General features: G+C 37.9%; 1 protein-coding gene across 1 annotated transcript in view; it reads left to right on the top strand.

Annotated features, from left to right (window-relative positions):
• LOC134673628 (putative helicase mov-10-B.1) overlaps window positions 1–20,551 on the top strand; it is a 53,472-nt gene that overhangs the window by 21,584 nt on the left and 11,337 nt on the right. The window contains exons 4-15 of the mRNA XM_063531628.1: window positions 7,393–7,560; window positions 8,155–8,278; window positions 9,127–9,251; window positions 10,256–10,362; window positions 11,183–11,320; window positions 12,028–12,124; window positions 13,464–13,560; window positions 14,171–14,276; window positions 16,567–16,737; window positions 17,702–17,849; window positions 18,619–18,767; window positions 19,274–19,408. Coding sequence (XP_063387698.1) covers window positions 7,393–7,560; window positions 8,155–8,278; window positions 9,127–9,251; window positions 10,256–10,362; window positions 11,183–11,320; window positions 12,028–12,124; window positions 13,464–13,560; window positions 14,171–14,276; window positions 16,567–16,737; window positions 17,702–17,849; window positions 18,619–18,767; window positions 19,274–19,408 — 1,565 coding nt within the window. The remainder of the gene's footprint in view (window positions 1–7,392; window positions 7,561–8,154; window positions 8,279–9,126; window positions 9,252–10,255; window positions 10,363–11,182; window positions 11,321–12,027; window positions 12,125–13,463; window positions 13,561–14,170; window positions 14,277–16,566; window positions 16,738–17,701; window positions 17,850–18,618; window positions 18,768–19,273; window positions 19,409–20,551) is intronic.

Below are 20,551 nucleotides of genomic sequence, written 5' to 3' on the forward strand. Positions count from 1 at the left end.
GGCGCTCTCACTGCGTTCGAGCGCCAAACTACCTCGACAGAAATGGGTGCCTTTCAACCCTTGGTTAACAATCTACTATTCCTTTATTTGACCTCATGTATACATTTTAGGATAAAAGTGTCAATGAAAGAAATAGTTCCTTATTAAATTCTTAGTAAAAAAGGTTATATTCATTTTATAACACTTATTATACAAGTGTCCTCAAGAAATGCGAAAGATTTAATTTCTGAGGTCAAAAGAAGGAAAAAATGCATGTACGAGTTTAGGTCAATTTCGCCGAAAACAATGTTTTTTATTGTTTTTAGGGTTCCGTACCTCAAAAGGAAAAAACGGAACCCTTATAGGATCACTCGTGCGTCTGTCTGTCTGTCCGTCTGTCACAGCCGATTTTCTCCGGAACTACTGGACCAATCAAGTTGAAATCTGATACACATATGTAAGTTTGTAAACAAATGAATTTTAAACATGGGGCCACTTTTGGGGGGTAAATGAAAAGTTCAAAAATAAAAATGTTCAATCTATATCATGTTACATATGAAATGAAAGAGCTTATTGTAAGGATCTCAAATATATATTTTTTAGAATTTTCGAATAAACAGTTTAGAAGTTATTCAAGAAAATAGACAAAAAATGACTATTCCCCCCCCCCCCACCTTTATTTCCGAAACTACTAGGTTTAAAATTTTGAAAAAATACATAAAATAGGTCTATACCTATGACAGGAAAACCTATTAGAAATGTACAGTCAAGCGTGAGTCGGACTTAATTACAGTTTTTGATCCGACTCCTACGGATTTTTTAAAAATTTCACTCACGTTTCGCATAAATAATGTTTAGTTTTAAGTTTATAAAATACATATGTATGTTAGTCTGTAAGGTATTTGTAATATGGGCCTTGTTCCCTGAATTAAATATCTAAATAAATAAAATGAAAAATACATTGTTAAAAATTGTGTAATATACGGAACCCTTGGAACGCGAGTCCGACTCGCACTTGGCCGCTTTTTTTTTATTTTTTGAATACATATATGTATGTACATAAAAAGTAAATGTTATTGGTAAACTTGTCAGTTAACATGGATTTTTACTTTTTTTTCGTAAAACATAGTTTTTGCAACGTGTTACTTAATTGTCACTTTTTGACATATCAATAAGGATATTTAGACTAAATCCCATAGTAACAACATCGCCATCAAAAAGGCGTTTTGAACTATGTAACAATAGAAACTTGTTTTTTTTTTAATTGGTGTTAACTCTGAAACTAGCCGCATTTAAAAAAAGTTTATAGGACATTTTTGTCTCTAAATATGATCAGGAATACGCTGTCAAAATTATTCGGTTTCCTCGTGTTACACCGTGTATAATAAATGAGTTTCGAATCCTAAGTAAAAACTATGTTATTTCGAATTTTAACAAGCTAATACATGAATATGGTGCATCATGTAAAAAAATGAATATGACCTTTTTTATTAAGAATTTATTAAGGATTATTTCTTTCATTGACACTTTTCCTAAAATATATACTTTCCTCAAAAAATGTAAAAAACTGTGAACCGGGACATATTTCATGCAAAAAGGGGGGGTTGCGTCAGGGGGAGGGGAAGGGACGCTAGTGTGCGTAAAGCACCATACCCTAAGGTATCATACTACATTCATAAAAGGCTGGCTATAATTAGTTTGTCTTCCCCATACATTAGAACACAATTTAACCGAATCAATAGCATGAGAAATGAAACGGATATTTCTTGTTTTCTTTGCATTAGCATTTTTCTCTCGATAATTTAATCAATTTGCAACATAAGTAGAAGAATCCTCCTATATCCATAAATATCAAAATATAAAAGGACATACAGAAGATTTCCCCGTGCGACGTTGCCAATTGGTTTAAAGTACAACATGCTCGCAACGTTTGAATGTCAATAAGTCGACAATGAAAAATTATATTTCAAATCAATTCAAACTTGATATTTTTGACAGTAATGGGTTACTTAAATAAGAAGGCATTTTTCGCCCGAGTCTGCTATGGTCAAATGGTCTAGTGGCGTTTAGCTATTGAGTATAAGTCTATACAAGTTGAACAGCATGACAGGGGTTCAAACCACGAACAAAGACTCATTTCTTTTTGTATTTATTTATTTATTTTATTTCATCTTTTTGGTAATTTTATATGCCTTACTTTAAAAGTTATTTTAAGTAAATGTGTTGTATTTGATTATTTCATGTAGGTATATCATTTCAATAAAATTTTGGAAACTTTTATTTTATACCTGGTCAAGCAAATCTTGTCAGTAAAAAAAGGCGCGAAATCCAAATGTTCTATGAACGATATCCCTTCGCGCCTACATTTTTCAAATTTGCCGCCTTTTTCTACTGACAAGATCTGCTTGACCAGCTATACTTCGTCGATAGTTGACTTCTTATGTACCTATTCTGCGATCCTAATTAGCCTCATGCATGACTTTTTTTAAATTATTTTAATCATTATTTGTGACGTTCCACGGGAAAAGGTACCTTATGAGGGTTTCTAGTTTCGGAGATATGAAATGTTTTGTAAAGAGGTGAAAAAATGCTCAATTTTTTTTTATTGTGTGATCTGAAACCTTAATGCGTAACGTTTGTTTACCTGTTTTTATTTTTGTTATAAGTTAGTTATAAGCCTAGTAATGTCGTCTCAGAGTTTAGTCGAAAAGGTACCTTATGGAAAAAAGATTGAAAATTCCCAAAAAAAACTAGTCAATACGGGAAAAGAAGTTTGGTAGAGAACTGTATTAGCATTCTGCAAAACTAATTTGATAATTTCAGTTCTGGTTGGGGCGCCTAAGCAAATATTATAACCGTACATCGACCGACTTCACAAATCCAAGTAGCTTGCTATTATACCAAAGTTACTCTCGTCAAGTCTTTCTTAACTAGTATAATCTTCATTTAGTTTGGTCGCATGCAATAAATCAGCCATTGGTTTGCTGAAAAATGCCAATACCCGACGCATTACCTTATGGAATATCTGAGGTCATTGAACCTCAATGCCGCTTGTCTTCAATGGCAACCAAAATATATTATTGATAAGAAATAGACGACTTATACCATCTTTACCCCAAAATATTATTAGTTTATCCTAACTGTTCCATCATCATCATGCCTCATCAATCTCATCATGTAACTTAACCACAAGGTACCTTTTCATTACATACAAATTATTGGTCTTTTTTAAGATTATTATGACGAAGAACTAATTAAATTTGTGTCAGTTTAATGTAAATTAATATTTTCTATTCATAAAAGATAAACTTCAATGTGATTGATGTTTTGTAGTGATGTATTATTAGATTTATTTCCATAAGGTACCTTTTCGTAAATGTATGGAGCAAATACTGTAATTGTTATGTAAGTTTAAAGTGGCATAAGGGGTTAAATATAGTATTTAGTTGGGGTTTTAGGATTTATTTCATTTGAATGACAGAATTTCTTTCATATGTGCTCAGAAATATTGATTGTGTGTTACATTCAAAGTAAATATATTCAATTTTCTGATTTTATGTGAAAAAGTCAGAAAATACATTTTCACCTCTAAATCGGTATGGTTTTTTGCTTAAACTGTCTCTCAGTGTCGTTTTCTAATAGATACAATTTAAATCTTGAGAGCTCATTGCAATCAATCGTGAAAATGAAATAAAACTTTATTTTCAAGAGATTGGTTAGTATACACATAAATCAGTCGATATCAAAGGCTTCTATTTGCATTACAGAACAAGTCGCAACATTTTTTAAATCTCAGATATATAAGGTATTATTATTTGTAGTCAACTATGTAACTTACTTCAGGAACATAGTTTTTTAGGCGGCTAAACTTAAAACTGCTCTATCGTAAAGTTGCTCATTTCACAACATTATTTTCAAAAAATCATATCTCTGTAACTACGCAACTTAGAAGGTTGATCTTTTGTGTTATCGATAGCTTATTTATTGTAGATTACTGGGGTATGCATAACTCCATACCCGCCATAAGGTACCTTTGCCCGTGGGACGTCACATTTATATCCTTTGAAAACCGGAAAATAAAAATACTTTTATAAATCTTCCCATAATATTATTAAAAAATAATTAAAATACTGAAAATGTTTTACTTACGTAAGTTTAGTTTCGAAGAATAACATACGCTTAAAATAATTCAAAAGAGAATGCTAAAATTATAAAATAAAAAAAAATTGGCATTGTCGGGGTTTGAACCATGTATCTTAGCTACAATCTGATTTTTTTCAAAATAGAGGCTTCGGGTGCCACGAGCACATGACAGTTGATGGTCGAAAACATTAGTTGCTTCTGAATGCCTTGTAATTCTTAATCGTTGCTCAAACAAGAATTTATTATTTAATTTCCAATCTTTTTTCAACAATAAACATTTCATCCGCTGCGCCCTCTAGGTTACTTTACTGTAACATTACGAATCTGCTGACATTTGACACTGACTTTAAGGTGACTTTAAGTACGTAAGTGTGCGTGAATGCAAGAAATTGCAATATTTTGCAGTTGGATTCCGATAATAACGAAATGAGACAATGTTGAGTTGAACATGTCTCGATTTGGATGTAGTATTTTTTATATTTTTCGGACATATCAACACATCTTATGAAACTTTGTATTTTGGGAGAAATAGTGAAAATCTACAATTCGTGCACAGTGACGCCATCTTTTGGCTGATAATCGGCATCCCATCCCTAGACATCCACCTTAAAGTTAAAAAAATCCGAATTGGTCATTTTCAGGATAATCCGCGTAAGCTTCTAGTATGTTATTAGCAATATGCCCTGGGTCCTAAAACTGCCGGGAGACCATCTTTATTGTCCCCCAGTCACGAATAATGACGTCATACAAATAATCACTGCCGTATTTCGTAAAATGTAAATTATAGCTATACTATGAGTCACACATACATGTGTGTTACATGTAATGAAAGGTTATTAAATTTAGTATGATTCACCTAAACATTGTTTGTAAAAAAAATGTACGGTTTAAGAGGTAGAAACAACGAAATACCACTTTTTATGGAAAAAGTATATCAATTTTATAGCTAAACTAAAATCGTCAATAAAATGTTGCGTATAATATTTAAAAAACCAGTTACTTAACTATATATCACAATTTAAATTTTACATTTCCGACAAAAACTGTGGAAGTTCTGGAAAAAAAAACTAAATCGCCCCAACAATTCTACCTTAATGCGCTCATATTATGCAAAGAATAGTTCTAATCATCGAGTATTAAATGAATGAACGTTACATAAAATACATGAAAACGACATTTTCGTATGGAACCATAATTAAAAAAATAATAATTTACTTGATAAGTAAGCAAAATACTGTTTCTTTAAGTACCTAATCTCCTCCTTTCAAACTCGGTTAAAATGTGGCTTTTGTGACCTGGGCTACAAAGACAAATAAATTGACACCTCATTTATCAAAATCAGTTCAGTTGTTTCATGTAAAAAATACAGAATTATATATTTAAGCCTCGATTAGCCTTATACATAAATACATACATACATCACTGGCTCAGTGACCCAAAGAGGATCTTGACCTCTGACACAAAAGAGCGTCACTCTGCCCTATTTTGCGCCATTTCGCGCCAGTTGGGTATTCTTATAAAAGTGGAATCTTGAGTGGTGCAACGGTTTCAAGGCTGAGCTGAGAAGGCTGGCAGAATTTTCCCTCTGATCCTCCGAAATACAGGTCACCCCTCTGGTCTGCTAACATCTACGGCCTGAGGGTTTCAAAGTTAGATGCCAAGCCACGCCAGGCCATAATAGTAAAGGTCTAATTATTGAATTTTAATTTTTTGTCCGACTACGGCAGAATTTGCTATCTATGCGTGCATGTGTAGGTACCGTTTGCATGAAAGTACTGAACTGATTTTGATAAATTAGGTGTCAATTTATTTGTCTTTGTAGCCCAGGTCACAAAAGCTACATTTTAACCGACTTTGAAAGGAGGAGATTAGGTACTTAAAGAAACAGTATTTTGCTTACTTATCAAGTAAATTATTATTTTTTTAATTATGGTTCCATTCGAAAATGTCGTTTTCATGTATTTTATGTAATGTTCATCCATTTAATACTCGATAATTAGAACTATTCTTTGCATAATATGAGCGCATTAAGGTAGAATTGTTGGGGCGCTTTAGTTTTTTTTCCAGAACTTCCACAGTTTTTGTCGGAAATGTAAAATTTAAATTGTGATATATAGTTGAATAACTGGTTTTTCAAATATTATACGCAAATTTTTTTTGACGATTAAAGTTTAGCTATAAAATTGATACATATCTACTTTTTCCATAAAAAGTGGTATTTCGTTGTTTCTAGCTCTGAAACCGTACATTTTTTTTACAAACAATGTTTAGGTGAATCATAATACATTTAATAAACCTTTCATTACATGTAACACATGTGTATGTGAGACTCGTGGTATAGCTATAATTTACATTTTGCGAAATTCGGCAGTGATTATTTATATGACGTCATTATTTGTAACTGAGGAACAACAGAGATGGTCTCCCGGCAGTTTTAGAATCCAGGTCATATTGCTAATAACATACTAGAAGCTTATGCGGATTATCCTGAAAATGACCAATTTGGATTTTTTTAACTTTTATGCATTTGTATGGGCAAATATCTACATTTTGATGCATAATTTCCACATATTTGGTCCAATTTTGATTTTATTGATATCGATGTATGGCTTGAGACGTCATCTTTAATGTTGTAGTACATTGCTTTATCGTCCGACTTTTGGTTTGGTTGTAAAACCCAAATAATCGAATATTTTTTTACGTAATTTTTATTTATTTGTAAATTTCTCTTAAACTGTTGCATATTTTGGTACACTTTGTATAAATAAAATAAAGTTTATTTAATTGGCTTTCATTTAATACCCCACACGTGTATGTGCTATGCATAGTTTGGGTGCAGTATGCAATATTCGCAACGAAGCGGGAGTCATTTTGATGACGTCATTCCGCTGAAGTAGATGGCCGGCGCCGCCGTCTCCCGGCAGTTTTGGAGACCCAATGCCATGCCCAACAACATACTAAAAGTTGGTAGCGGTTTCCGGCTCTGAACTATCTCTGCGACCGTTTCCCATAAGGCATGGCACTATATATCCCCCAAGAGTTTACTATATATATATATTTGCCATTTTCAAAATTACACCGCTTTCGAAGTAACCCCAATGCACACTTAGGCCCACTTGCACCATCCCACTAACCCGGGATTAAGCGGTTAAGCCATTAAACCAGTGTCAAATTGTACCGGTAACCATGGTAACTCCAGGTTTAACCGGTTAACCCCGGGTTAGTGGAATGGTGCAAGTGGGCCTTAACACATTATTTTCGAATGTTCAGGCGAAACCCAACCAAGAGGTGGAGTTTTTCTTCACGATAACCAACGACATGAAGAGTGAAGATCTCCTGGTGGTTGGGATTCAACTGGCGCACCCACAACCGCATTTTGTCATGTGCGACCATGACTTTATATTTGGACAGGATCCGCATGTTTTGGAACCTAGTGAGTAAACTTCTTTATACACCAACGACATGAAGAGCGAAGATCTCCTGGTGGTTGGGATTCAACTGGCGCACCCTCAACCGCATTTTGTCATGTGCGACCATGACTTTATATTTGGACAGGATCCGCATCTTTTGGAGCCTAGTGAGTAAACTTCTTTATACACCAACGACATGAAGAGTGAAGATCTCCTGGTGGTTGGGATCCAACTGGCGCACCCTCAACCGCATTTTGTCATGTGCGACCATGACTTTATATTTGGACAGGATCCGCATCTTTTGGAGCCTAGTGAGTAAACTTCTTTATACACCAACGACATGAAGAGCGAAGATCTCCTGGTGGTTGGGATCCAACTGGCGCACCCTCAACCGCATTTTGTCATGTGCGACCATGACTTTATATTTGGACAGGATCCGCATCTTTTGGAGCCTAGTGAGTAAACTTCTTTATACACCAACGACATGAAGAGCGAAGATCTCCTGGTGGTTGGGATCCAACTGGCGCACCCTCAACCGCATTTTGTCATGTGCGACCATGACTTTATATTTGGACAGGATCCGCGTCTTTTGGAACCTAGTGAGTAAAGTGCTTCTTTATAGACCAACGACATGAAGAGCGAAGATCTCCTGGTGGTTGGGATTCAACTGGCGCACCCTCAACCGCATTTTGTCATGTGCGACCATGACTTTATATTTGGACAGGATCCGCATCTTTTGGAGCCTAGTGAGTAAACTTCTTTATACACCAACGACATGAAGAGCGAAGATCTCCTGGTGGTTGGGATCCAACTGGCGCACCCTCAACCGCATTTTGTCATGTGCGACCATGACTTTATATTTGGACAGGATCCGCGTCTTTTGGAACCTAGTGAGTAAAGTGCTTCTTTATAGACCAACGACATGAAGAGCGAAGATCTCCTGGTGGTTGGGATCCAACTGGCGCACCCACAACCGCATTTTGTCATGTGCGACCATGACTTTATATTCGGACAGGATCCGCATCTTTTGGAGCCTAGTGAGTAAACTTCTTTATACACCAACGACATGAAGAGCGAAGATCTCCTAGTGGTTGGGATTCAACTGGCGCACCCTCAACCGTATTTTGTCATGTCTTCTTTGTCGGTTCCTCAAGGCTGAGGGTCGTGATCATCAGGAGTGCAGTTTTTCACCATCGCTCTCCAAACCCCCCTGTATTGGGCCAGCTGTATTGCCTCCTGGATGTTGACGCCCGTAGCGTTGCGTATGGCATCAGACCACCGAGTTGGAGCCCTGCCTCTACTTCTTCTCCCTTCGACGCACCCAACCAGAACGAGTTTTTCAAAACTGGACGGGTCTTGGCGGCGGTCTCCGCTGGCTTGGCCACCTCGAAAGGATGGGTGAATATCGGGCAGCCAAAAGGGCCTACTTGGGTCGACCTACTGGACGCAGTCCTGTTGGTCATCATAAGAAACAAATGTGAATTTCTTTCAGAATTTTCAATTACGTTTTAGGGGTCTCTATCGAATTTTGAATATTTTACCCTTCATACAAAAATGATTGAATGAAGTGAATGAATGAACATTTCGTTTTCAGAGTCCACAATCGATACTATATCCATAACTTTCGTGGGCGCGGACGTGGGCCAGTACGAGATGCCCATCATGTTCACCTTCGTTAGAAATAGCGATGGCAAGAGCCTCATCTTCGTCAGGGAAATGGTACGTATAGAGTGGTGATACATATTTTTGCCTCAAATTTCTCAGCTAAAATGGATGTCGGTATACGGCAAAATACCTCCTCTAACTCTGGTTTAACCGGTTGAACCTTGAGTTAACATGGTTACCAGTACAATTTGACACTGGGTTAGTAGGATGGTGCATGTGGCCCTTACGCAAAAAGTACAGGGCCGTAAAGCGCTATCTACTTTTGCTGTTGAAATAGGTACCTATTTAAGTTTTCGTCACTTTTGTCTATAGTGTAATGTATCAGTTGATTGTGAGTCTGCCGCTCATTTTAAAGTACCATCGCCCACACTGTTAACTGTACAGCAGACCTTATGCCTTTTGTAATAAGGTCCACCGATGTACTTTCTACCAATAGAATTGAAATCGACTGGTCAATACCACTAGATTCCAAATTTCGTCCGCTCATATTTCAAAAATTTGCATTTCACCGTTTCCCACCGATTTTCGAGTGACGCAATCGAGCGATCGAAATTCAAAAATCAGCCCCCGGGACCTAAACTTACAAATATTTAGGGTCGCTTGCACCGTTAAAGCGTTTGTTAAATTTAGTAGTATGGAAAATATCATTCGTCACTGCTGCTTGACGTTAATCAGTCTGTTAAATGTGGTTGGTGCGACTGAGCCTTAAGGGGCCCACTGATTAACAGTCCGCCGGACGGTATCGGCCTGTCAGTTGTTCGGAACTGTCAAAATTTTGTTCTAACTGACAGCACAGAATAAATAATAGTACTAGGTACAGAAGACTCACACCCTAACAAAACGCGTCTGTTACGATCAGCACAGATATGGCCGCTAGGTGCGACAGCGCCACGCGCGGCTTATGGCAAACCCCAAAATTGGGGCCGAACGGATGTACTTTTAGCTACCTGTAGCAAAGCGACGATATCACGAAGTGAGCCACGCCTGCTGACAGGCCGATACCGTCCGGCGAACTGTTAATCAGTGGGCCCCTTTATTCTACTTTGAACTTGTTGTAGGTCGTTCTGGTGGCGAGTGAACGGCCGCAGAAGTTTAATGCCAAGAGTCCCTACTCTAACCTGGACTGGACCCATGCAGAGCGCTTCGTCGTATCCACAGATCACGTGTAATTCATTTCATAGTTTGATGTTTAAAATAACACTTGCACTGCGTGTGCTATCAAAATCGTTGCAGACTTGTCTTGGCCTAACTTTGGACAACTGACAAAGTGCTATCTTTTAACGTAATGTTGTATTCTCTTTTCTAAAAATGAGCCAAAAAATCGAAGTTTTGTGTGATGTAATTAATGGTCGATCCCTTATGCTCTAGTTTCCTAGGATAGCGGTGCCGTCATATAGCGGCCGTCTCCATACAAATACTACGACATCCATATTTAGCCGTATTGTTTAGTATGGAGACGGCCGCTATATGACGGGGCACCGCTATCCTAGGAAATCTTTATAGATCGTTTTTTTTAGCATTAGAAATAAGGTAAACAATCTTGATGTGTCTTTTAATTGAAAATCACGTTTTAAAAATAAGTCACGGCAAATATGTAACAATTATGAAACTAATACAATCATTTATATTCTTCTGCTTTCATAAGTAATAGGTAATTACTGATTTTTATAAATTATAATGAGTACTTTAGAAGTTATGAGGGGAAAAATGAACATACATACATACATATCCACATACATACGGGTCAAAATCATAACTCTCCTCTTGCGTTTCCGTAGTCGGGTAAAAAGCGTTTTTCAATTAAAAGACACGTCAAGTTCGCTTACCTTCTTTCTAATGGTAAGAAAAACGAACTATAGTAAGGGTCGGTTAATTTTTATGTATGGAAAGTTTCATAGTAAGGCGCCGGGGCGCCCCGGCTGACGTTGATCAGTCTGTCAAATGTGGTTGGTGCAACTGGCCCTAAGTAATCTATGTTATTCCAGGCCATATAACAACTTGTACAAAATCCCTAAGCTGCTTAAAATCTTGCTGCCCGCCGGTTTGGACGAAGACGCCCTGGAGAAGATTGAGGGCCCTCTGGAGTTCAAACTGCAATTGAGGAACGTATTGCTGACTACTAGGTACGATATTTTTTTCTACATATGTATATTTAAAGTGGTTCGCTTTCCATACAAAAAACAATTGCGTTATATTAAGTAATTAACTAATTACACACTATTACTACTTAGGGCCCCTACATCTGGCGTCTTTCGAGCGTCGGCGTCTAAAATTCTATGGCCGACGTCGACGCAACGTCGACGCAGCGTCGACGCAACTGCGCAGCGACGTCATTTTCCATAGCGCTGGACCGACGCCGACAGACGCCGACGCTCGAAAGACGCCAGATGTGCGGGGGGCCTTAAATAGTTATGTGCGCATCTATCTACTTTTGAATGTTTATTTGCGCTAAATTGATAGTAAAACTATGTTTTATACAGAAATCGCGCAAACATTTTTATTTTGGTATTGGATTGTTAAAAAATAAAACGTGTTTTTGCGCCCTCGGTACGGACTTACGGAGTGAAACATGTCGAGCGTTTTTCGACTTATGATACCGTCGGGTGACAAGCAAAAGTCACTAACTAACATCATTAAATGATTGGACAATAAACCGTGTTACAAGTGTAATAAAGTGCATTGTTACTTTAATTTTTTGATAGTACTTAGTGAGTTTTGCTTGTCACCCGACGATACGAGAGTGACCCGTATTTAATATGTCTGTGTCTCACGGAACTTTTGTTATTACATTGATGACGATTGATCATAATATGGATTTTGATTATTTCAGGACCATTTTTGATGAAGGAATAAGCAAAGCCAACTACATGCTTTACTTCCACCATCTGCTCTGGTGGGAGGAGATCATTGCTAGAATCAATTTAAGGGTAAGCAAACACTAGCTACATTAAAGTCCAGGCTATTTCTTTACCTCGTTTTTTTTAGCATTAGAAAAAAGGTAAACAATCTCTCAATGTGTCTTTTAATTGAAAAACACATTTTAAAAATAAGTTACGGCAAATATGTAACAATTATGAATTTAATACGATCATTTGTGTTCTTCTGCTTTCATAAGTAATAGTTTTTTTGGTTTTTAAAAAGCATTTTTCAATTAAAAGACATGTCAAGATCGCTTACCTTCTTGCAAGTTCTTTCTAATGCTAAAAAAAACGAACTATAGGCTTGTATGCTTTTTGTAAGAGCTGTCATAACTTCTCTACACGACGGGCCAACGCCGGCCACTCCAAGGGACGCATTTATGCGTTAGAGGGAGCAAGTGATATTGCTATCTCATTCTACCGCATGGCTGCGTCCCTTGGAGTGGCTGGCGTTGGCCCATCGTGTAGAGGAGCCATCAAATATTTACAGTGAACTGCAAAAGTACAATCGCCTGCGCTCGTGGTGTTACAACTTCTACCCATAGGGCGACTCTCGTTCGAACGCCTTGCAGGTAGCAAGTAGTAAGGTGCAAGGCAAATATTCTTAACTGGAACACCGCGAGCGCTGGCGATGGTACATACCGTCAACCGGGGTGAATAGGGATGGCTGGGGTGAATAAGGATAAAACTTAAATTGAAATTTACCTGAAAATTTCTTCAAAAATACTTAACAATTCAATTCAATTCAAAATATACTTTATTCATGTAGGCCTAGCAACAAGCTCTTATGAAACGTAATTAATCTTAATCTAATATAATCTTAATTATCAGAGCAATTTATTGATGTTAATATTATTCCATAATAACATTGGATTATTATACAGATAAATTTAACACTAAGAATTATACAAAAGTATCGACAAACATTTAAAAAAATGTATAAAAAAATTCTAGTCTACAATTTCTAGAATAAAATCTAAATGTCAAAAAAAAACATAACAAAAGAGAAGTAGATAGTATTACATCGGAATATCCATTTCCTCATCAATAATCAAATATACCTAATAAATAAATAATCATTTCGAATAACAATTAATCCCACGTTGTATAACGTGATGTTGTATGACGTTGTATAGGTGATGGATGCGAGGCCTACATCCGTAAAAGTGTAATTGTGGATGTGATAAGGGACTAGTGATTTGTAATTGTTTGTTTGTACCTGATTGTTATATGTACCTTTGGTATATGTTAATGTTAAGTTTCATGGCGCATTGGATCTGTCTGTAAGGTCATGTAAACATTTTTTCAAATAAAAATAAAAATAAAATAACAATACTATATGTTACAGAAATACAATATGACTGCTGTTACTCTAGAGAAGAAGGGTGAACTTTACCTGCTCGAAGTGCCCGGGCTGGCTGAGAACCGCCCTTCCCTATTACGTGGTAAGTCCCAAAGGCATTAGTTTTACGCTAAGACGCGCTAGAACGGCCCTGGTCCGGGTCGAGGCAAACGACACTTCGTTTTCTATGACAGGCGACCGGTGATCACGTGATGCTTTTTATAGAAAACTAAGTGTCGGATGCCTCGGCCCGGACCCGAGCCGTTATAACGTTTGGCATCCTTAATACACCGTTTTGCATTGGTTGCTGAAACTTGTTTTCATCCCTTTTTTTTTCTCAGTTAATACACTTTCCCGCTTATAGGGAATATTACGCAAAACTAGTAAGAGGGTGTCACTAGCACTAACACAGGGCCTGCCGCGAAACACGAAAATCGAAAGTTCGGTTTCCTTCTCTCTATCACTCTTGCATATTCGATCGATAGAGAGACAGATAACGAAATTTCGATTTACGCGTTTCGCGGTAGGCCACCTGTAAACAAATCACCTTGATGCATCAATGTCATAGTGAAAATTGGTTAAAAAACTGTTTTAGGCCTTGTATGTATAAGTATGGTTTAGGATGTGCGCTCGAGATGCACTCTGGCGGCAGAACATTGCAGTAATACTCCCTTGGCTTTTAAAAAAGAACTTATTTTTACATTTTGTTTTAGGTGATAAAGTATACATAAAGCTACATAATAACAACGATATTATATTCGAGAGCGTTATAAAAGATATGGAAGAAAGTACTATTCACATCGGGAACATTGATGAAAGGTAGGTGTAAATACATTTACTACTTAAACACCAGTAAATGGAGCATTCCATTAAATTGTCTACCGTATGTCCCTTATAAACGCGAATTTTCGGAAGATTTGCAGGTATAAGAGTTTCCTTTTCTATGACAAATGGTCAAAAATGTGCACAGAAAAATAATCGCCGGCATTTAAATGCCAAAAATTTTAAAACAGCCTTGCCTGTCCAACCATTTATTAAATCTAATAATTATAATTAATTAATCATAAGACCTAGCATTAAGCATTGTACCTGACATGTAAAATTCTATTTTTATCAATAAAGAATTAAAATTAAAAATTGAAATTGAAAAATAAAGTAACACACGCAACACAGGAAATAAAATACGTTTGTACGGGACAGCCCGTGGAATGCTCCCAATGTGTAACCGGCTCGCAAACGGAAGCGGCTCCTAAAATTACTGCGATAAGGACAAGGCGAAAAATCCTGCGTAAAAATCTCAAAAATCGAGGCTTCGTACTCGACAGTTTCCTCCTCCAAAACTTACCAATCGTAACCAAATTTGGAAATCTAAATGATTGTGAAATTATCTGTGTCGGACCGTTTTGCTTTTTTGGCTAATTGATATCAGTTTTGAATACTACCGCCTCTCTTTGCGGCATAGTCAATGAGGCCATTTTGGCCATGTTTGAAAGGCTCTAGCGCCTTAAAAAACAAAAATATCAAAAAAAGCAAAACGGTCCAACACAGATATTGACAATATTAATCTGTGTTGAAAAAATCATTGCTCTAGCATCAAAACCCACGGAGGAAACAGTCGAGTACGTTTGTATGGAGAAATGACCACTCCTGTTGGCTCTTAAGGCCAATTACACTTAGAACCGGTACAGACGGACTGCAACTTGTATGGGAGCTGCACGCCAACGTTGCAGTTGGTGTGCAGTTTCCAAGCAAATTGCAGTCGAGTTGCAGTCCGTCTGTATCGGCCTTTAGCCGCAGCCACTTATCCATATTGACTATTCTAAGCTTCACTTCTAAGCACAACAACGATAAACTAAATACCTAAGGTTTGCTAGCATGTACCATTTTTTAGGGTTCCGTACCCAAAGGGTAAAACGGGACCCTATTACTAAGACTTCGCTGTCCGTCCGTCCGTCCGTCCGTCTGTCCGTCCATCTGTCACCAGGCTGTATCTCACGAACCGTGATAGCTAGACAGTTGAAATTTTCACAGATGATGTATTTCTGTTGCCGCTATAACAACAAATACTAAAAACAGAATAAAATAAAGATTTAAGTGGGGCTCCCATACAGCAAACGTGATTTTTGACCAAAGTTAAGCAACGTCGGGCGTGGTCAGTACTTGGATGGGTGACCGTTTTCTTTTTGCATTTTTTTCCGTTTTTTTTTTTTGCTTTATGGTACGGAACCCTTCGTGCGCGAGTCCGACTCGCACTTGCCCGGTTTTTTGTGATACTTTTGTACAGTCAGCAGCAGAAGTTGCGAAGCGGGTGAGGTGTTCAAAATTACCTAGACACGCTCTTATTTTCTCAACAATAAAGGCTCATTTAGACGATGCAAGAACTCGCATGCAAGTTTCATTACATTGATCGGTCTGTTGAATTGGACGAAAACAACAGTCCGCAATGTAACTAAAATCGCATGCGAGTTCACGCGCCGTCTCAATCAACCCTAAATTCGCGTCAAGTTCATTTTGAAGTTAGGACACCTCGCCCGCTTAGCAACTTCTGCTGCAAATTGTATATGACAAAAGGTCAAACATGGTGTTGTACGCGGCTGAGATACGCGTCATACTCGTGAACGGGTGCTGTTTGTGGAGACTGGTCTGTTTAAGCTAACACGAGCTATTATACTTAGTAACTTAATTTTTATTAACTAATTACAGTGAGACGCCTCATTCTGTTCTCGTATGTTTCTTTTCTCTTAATGAATGTATTAATTATACAGGATATTGACTCTTGGAGACCCTATACATCTCTAAGGATAACTTGATAAACTATATAATCTTATAGTTCTGACACCTAGAGACATTTACACCTCTAAATATTATAGATTTTTTTTGTGTGTTTTTTTATCTGTATTTTGTATGTAATTCGACATTAAGAGACCATATATATCTCTTAGTAATTGTAATACGTTAGATTAAATTATTAGTTTTATTTTATAAAATTGTTGATGTTATTATTTTTGCTTTTGTGTAAATTCAATGTTGACGTGTAAAAGTGCCCTTGTGGCCTATTTGCTGAATAAATGTTGATGATGTTTGATGTTGGAAATGGTGATGTTTCCAGCTTCAACGCGTACTACACCCCAGAGACTATGTTCGACATCCGTTTCATGATGTCTCGAGTGCCGCACGAGCGTGCGCATGTCGCTGTAGCTAACGTTTTTGAGAGGAAGCAGGACAGCAGATTGTTCCCCGAGCCGAGGAAAAAGGATGTCAAGCTTAAACCGATCTATAAGTAAGTTTTATTTAAAGAAAAAAAATTCAAAACTACAATTTAGGAGGGATTTATTTATTCTTGAGTCAGAGGTGTAGGGTTAGAGCCGGCATAGACTTTATTTGACGGTCATAAGCGCATTGTAATACCTACCTACTTGAAAATATTGTCTTAGGCCTCGTGGTCCCACTAGGATCATGCGTTCTAGACATGAGTAGCGCGACCTGCAAACTGCATAGAGCCTAGATAGGTGCGACGACGAGCGAAGCGAGGAAGAGCGTGTTAGACGAACTGACCAAAACATTAACGTACCCGACATATTCTATTGTACGATATTGATTTACATTACATTAAAATGTAAAAAAAAATGTAATGAAATGATATAGACTATAGCGAGAGTCCTCGTGACCAAATGAGTTTATTTGGTCCGATCGGTATAGGACGAAGCGGAATTACAATTCCTGGTAATCCGATTAATCGGACCAAGCGGAAAACACTGTTGATGTGGTCCGATTGGTAGAACAAAGTCAGTAGGGCCACGTGGCCAGAGCGGTAAAATCTATAGTTCGTTTATTTTAGCATTAGAAAAAAGGTAAACAATCTTGATGTGTCTTTTAATTGAAAAACACGTTTTAAAAATAAGTCACAGCAAATATGTAACAATTATGAATCTAATACGATCACTTATATTCTTCTGCTTTCATAAGTAATAGTACTGATTTTTAAAAAGCGTTTTTCAATTAACTCCTTTCGTCCTGGTGGTCATCTATACCAACCACCTATCTACATAGATCCCCTTCAAAATTAACTAAAAAGTGTTTTCCCTTATTTTAGTCACCATAAGCCATACACTACTGCACGCTTTTATTACTAAAAATTGTATAATTAATAAAAATTTGTGGGTTAAAAGACCTGTCAAGATCGCTTACCTTCTTTCTACTGCTAAAAGAAACGAACTATAACTATATTAACTATGAATCGACAGATGGTACAACCCCCTGATCAAGAACAACGAAGAGCAACGGCTGGCCGTGCAGCACATACTGTCGGGGACTTCCCGCCGCGCGCCCTACATGGTGTACGGGCCGCCCGGCACCGGCAAGACCATGACCATCGTCGAGGCCATCATACAGGTACCATTTTACAGTCTGTTCATTCTTTAGAATGGTTCTTTTAATCCTTTGAACGCTAGGCCTGTAGTGTGCTGCGCTTCATTGTGAACACAAACGACCGAACAACTGATGCTTTTTTTATTAAGAAACGAGGCACTGTCAACGCTTGAACGCCTTAAAAATAGAGTTAGACTTTAAAAAGTCTGCAGCGATTTTGATAGCCCACGCAGTGCAAGTGTCATTTTAAACGTCAAACTTCTATGAAATTATGACGTATAAATAACACTTACACTGCGTGGGCTATCAAATCCGCTGCAGACTTTTGCGACTATACTACTCTGTGACCTTACTGACCAGTAACTTATCGTTTTTAACCCTATCAATCCATAGTGCTTCGCTTTGTGTGTCATCTCGTCTGAACCCTTTAGAAAACGTCAGATCAATTTGATATTACAGAGTTATTAAAAGATGTAACGTGTGACGTGACGTCACGATACATTCATTTATTAGAATTATTAACTCGCTCTGAAATGATGAATAGGCGGGTTCATAGGAGCAGCAGCAGCAGCAGCTCGGTCTGCGTAAAGTGCTTCGGGCGAGGCACATCTGCCCCACGGACCGAGCTGCCTCGCGTGGCAATTTCCTCACGAGGCGGCTCGTTCTGTGTGGACCCAAATCTTCACAAAATCAACGTTATGTGGCGGCGGTATCGATTACCAATAAAAACTGCCAAAAAAGGCATTCGAGCAAAAAAAGTGTGGTAAAAATTGTCACGGCCATCTGTTTCCAGATAGTCCTATACAGCTCGAAGAACCGCGTGATGGTGTGCACGGATTCCAACATGGCGGCCGACCACATCGCGCTCATGCTTCTCAAATATAACAAGGAGCTTAACATTAACAATTTCATCCTGCGCGCTAACTCTCAGTCTAGGGTTTGGTAAGATTCACATTGCTTCTTATGACTTTAGTTTTGGTTTTCACTTGAATACTCATTTAACAGATAATTATTATAAAACAGTAATTGTAGACCAATTCACCAACGTTACTTTTGAGCATGCAAGGTAACCAAGATATAGCTTAACTCTGATAATTTTTTTAAGAATACAGCTATAAAAGAGACCAAAAATCTTCTATAATTATTAGTAGCGTTGGGTTATTCCCACTAGTTACAACCAAGTTGTTACCAGTGGTAACTAGTGGGATTTTTTTTCCCACCTTTTACCACTGGTAACTACTGGGGAAAAAAATCCCAGTAGTTACCACTCGTAACAACTTGGTGGTAACTACTGGGAATAACCCGTAGTGTTCATAAACGGCACTTTTGTCTAATATATTACCTTAAGTTAGGCCTTCCTTATAACATCCTATTTAGAATATGATGCATATTTATTTCTTAATACACGAACGTTGGTTTGGTTACTATTTATGTACTTATTTCCGCAGGAGCGTGATGCCATCAGAACTAGCACCCGTGTCCAACGGCACTAAATACGAGAATTCGTACTCCGTCAGCAACTACGCCTTGTCCTCCTATCGCGTCGTTGTCACCACTCTGCTGCACGCTGCTAAATATGGCACGTGAGTGTCACATATGAAGTATCCGAGGCGTTACACTGACAAGCCGCCTCGCGAGGAAATTACCGCACGAAGCAGCGTGGTCCTTGTAGACTTGCCTCGCTCGAGGCATACGCACGCTCGCCCGCAATCGCGTCTAAATAGATCAAACTGCTTTGTGCGGCAATTACCTCGCGAGGCGGGTCGTTCTATGCGGACCCACCAACAGAATGTGACAAAAATAGTCGTCGGGATCTGTTTTAGGGTATACAATTTTTTCTTCTACTTATTCTTATCAGAACACGATACTGAATATGCCTTTAACACGTTGATTGCCAAGCCAAAAATGGCGAACATACCGAGATGGCCAACGAATGTCGAATAGGTAAATCCCTTCTCTAGTGGCCAAAACTAATGCCATAAGCCAATACGCTACGGCCACTATTTTTTCAGCGCGAACAAAATTGTAAGGCTTTATCACGCGACATCGCGTCATCGGCCACAGGGTAATGGACTGCATCACGCGACGTCGCGTGATGTGGCAATCAACGTGTTAAAAGGATCCCCACTATTTTTGTTACATCCTGTATGATCCATCGGCAGTTATTGAGGTGTTGCTAAAACCACAGAATAAATAATAAGTAGTACTAACGTGCAGAAAGGACACTTCCTACAAACTCGAAGTTTGACAGCGGTTCAGGGTCGAATCATGCTATCCCTATAAGAATCTAATATATGGCCCTAAAGTCTATTTCAATAGAACTTGCTAACTATGTAAACAAACCGCCATATTGAAATTGTCTCTTAATTATCAATTTATTAGTGATGGGCAAGACTCTTACTTACTACTTTACTAATGTCAAACCATATCGAATAATAAAATACCAAAAGTAAAAATCAAGTAGTTTCTTATTTTTAATTTGTTTAATCACGATCAGAAGACAAATTAGTACTTAAGAATGATGTATTGATGTATTTTATAACCGTGGCGGTAGGCACAGAGCGTGGGTTGGGTAGTGTGTAGCGGGTTTATATTACAAACTTTAGTCACAACACTACCCATCATAGACGATTGTAGAATTTAAAAGAAACAAAACCGCCATTCCATCAGGTCCTACTAACCTAACTTATGAAACCATTTTAAACTTTTAACTAAATATCCAAGAC

The sequence above is a fragment of the Cydia fagiglandana genome, chromosome 18 (genome assembly GCF_963556715.1).
Source record: "Cydia fagiglandana chromosome 18, ilCydFagi1.1, whole genome shotgun sequence".
Classification (NCBI taxonomy): Eukaryota; Metazoa; Arthropoda; class Insecta; order Lepidoptera; family Tortricidae; genus Cydia; species Cydia fagiglandana.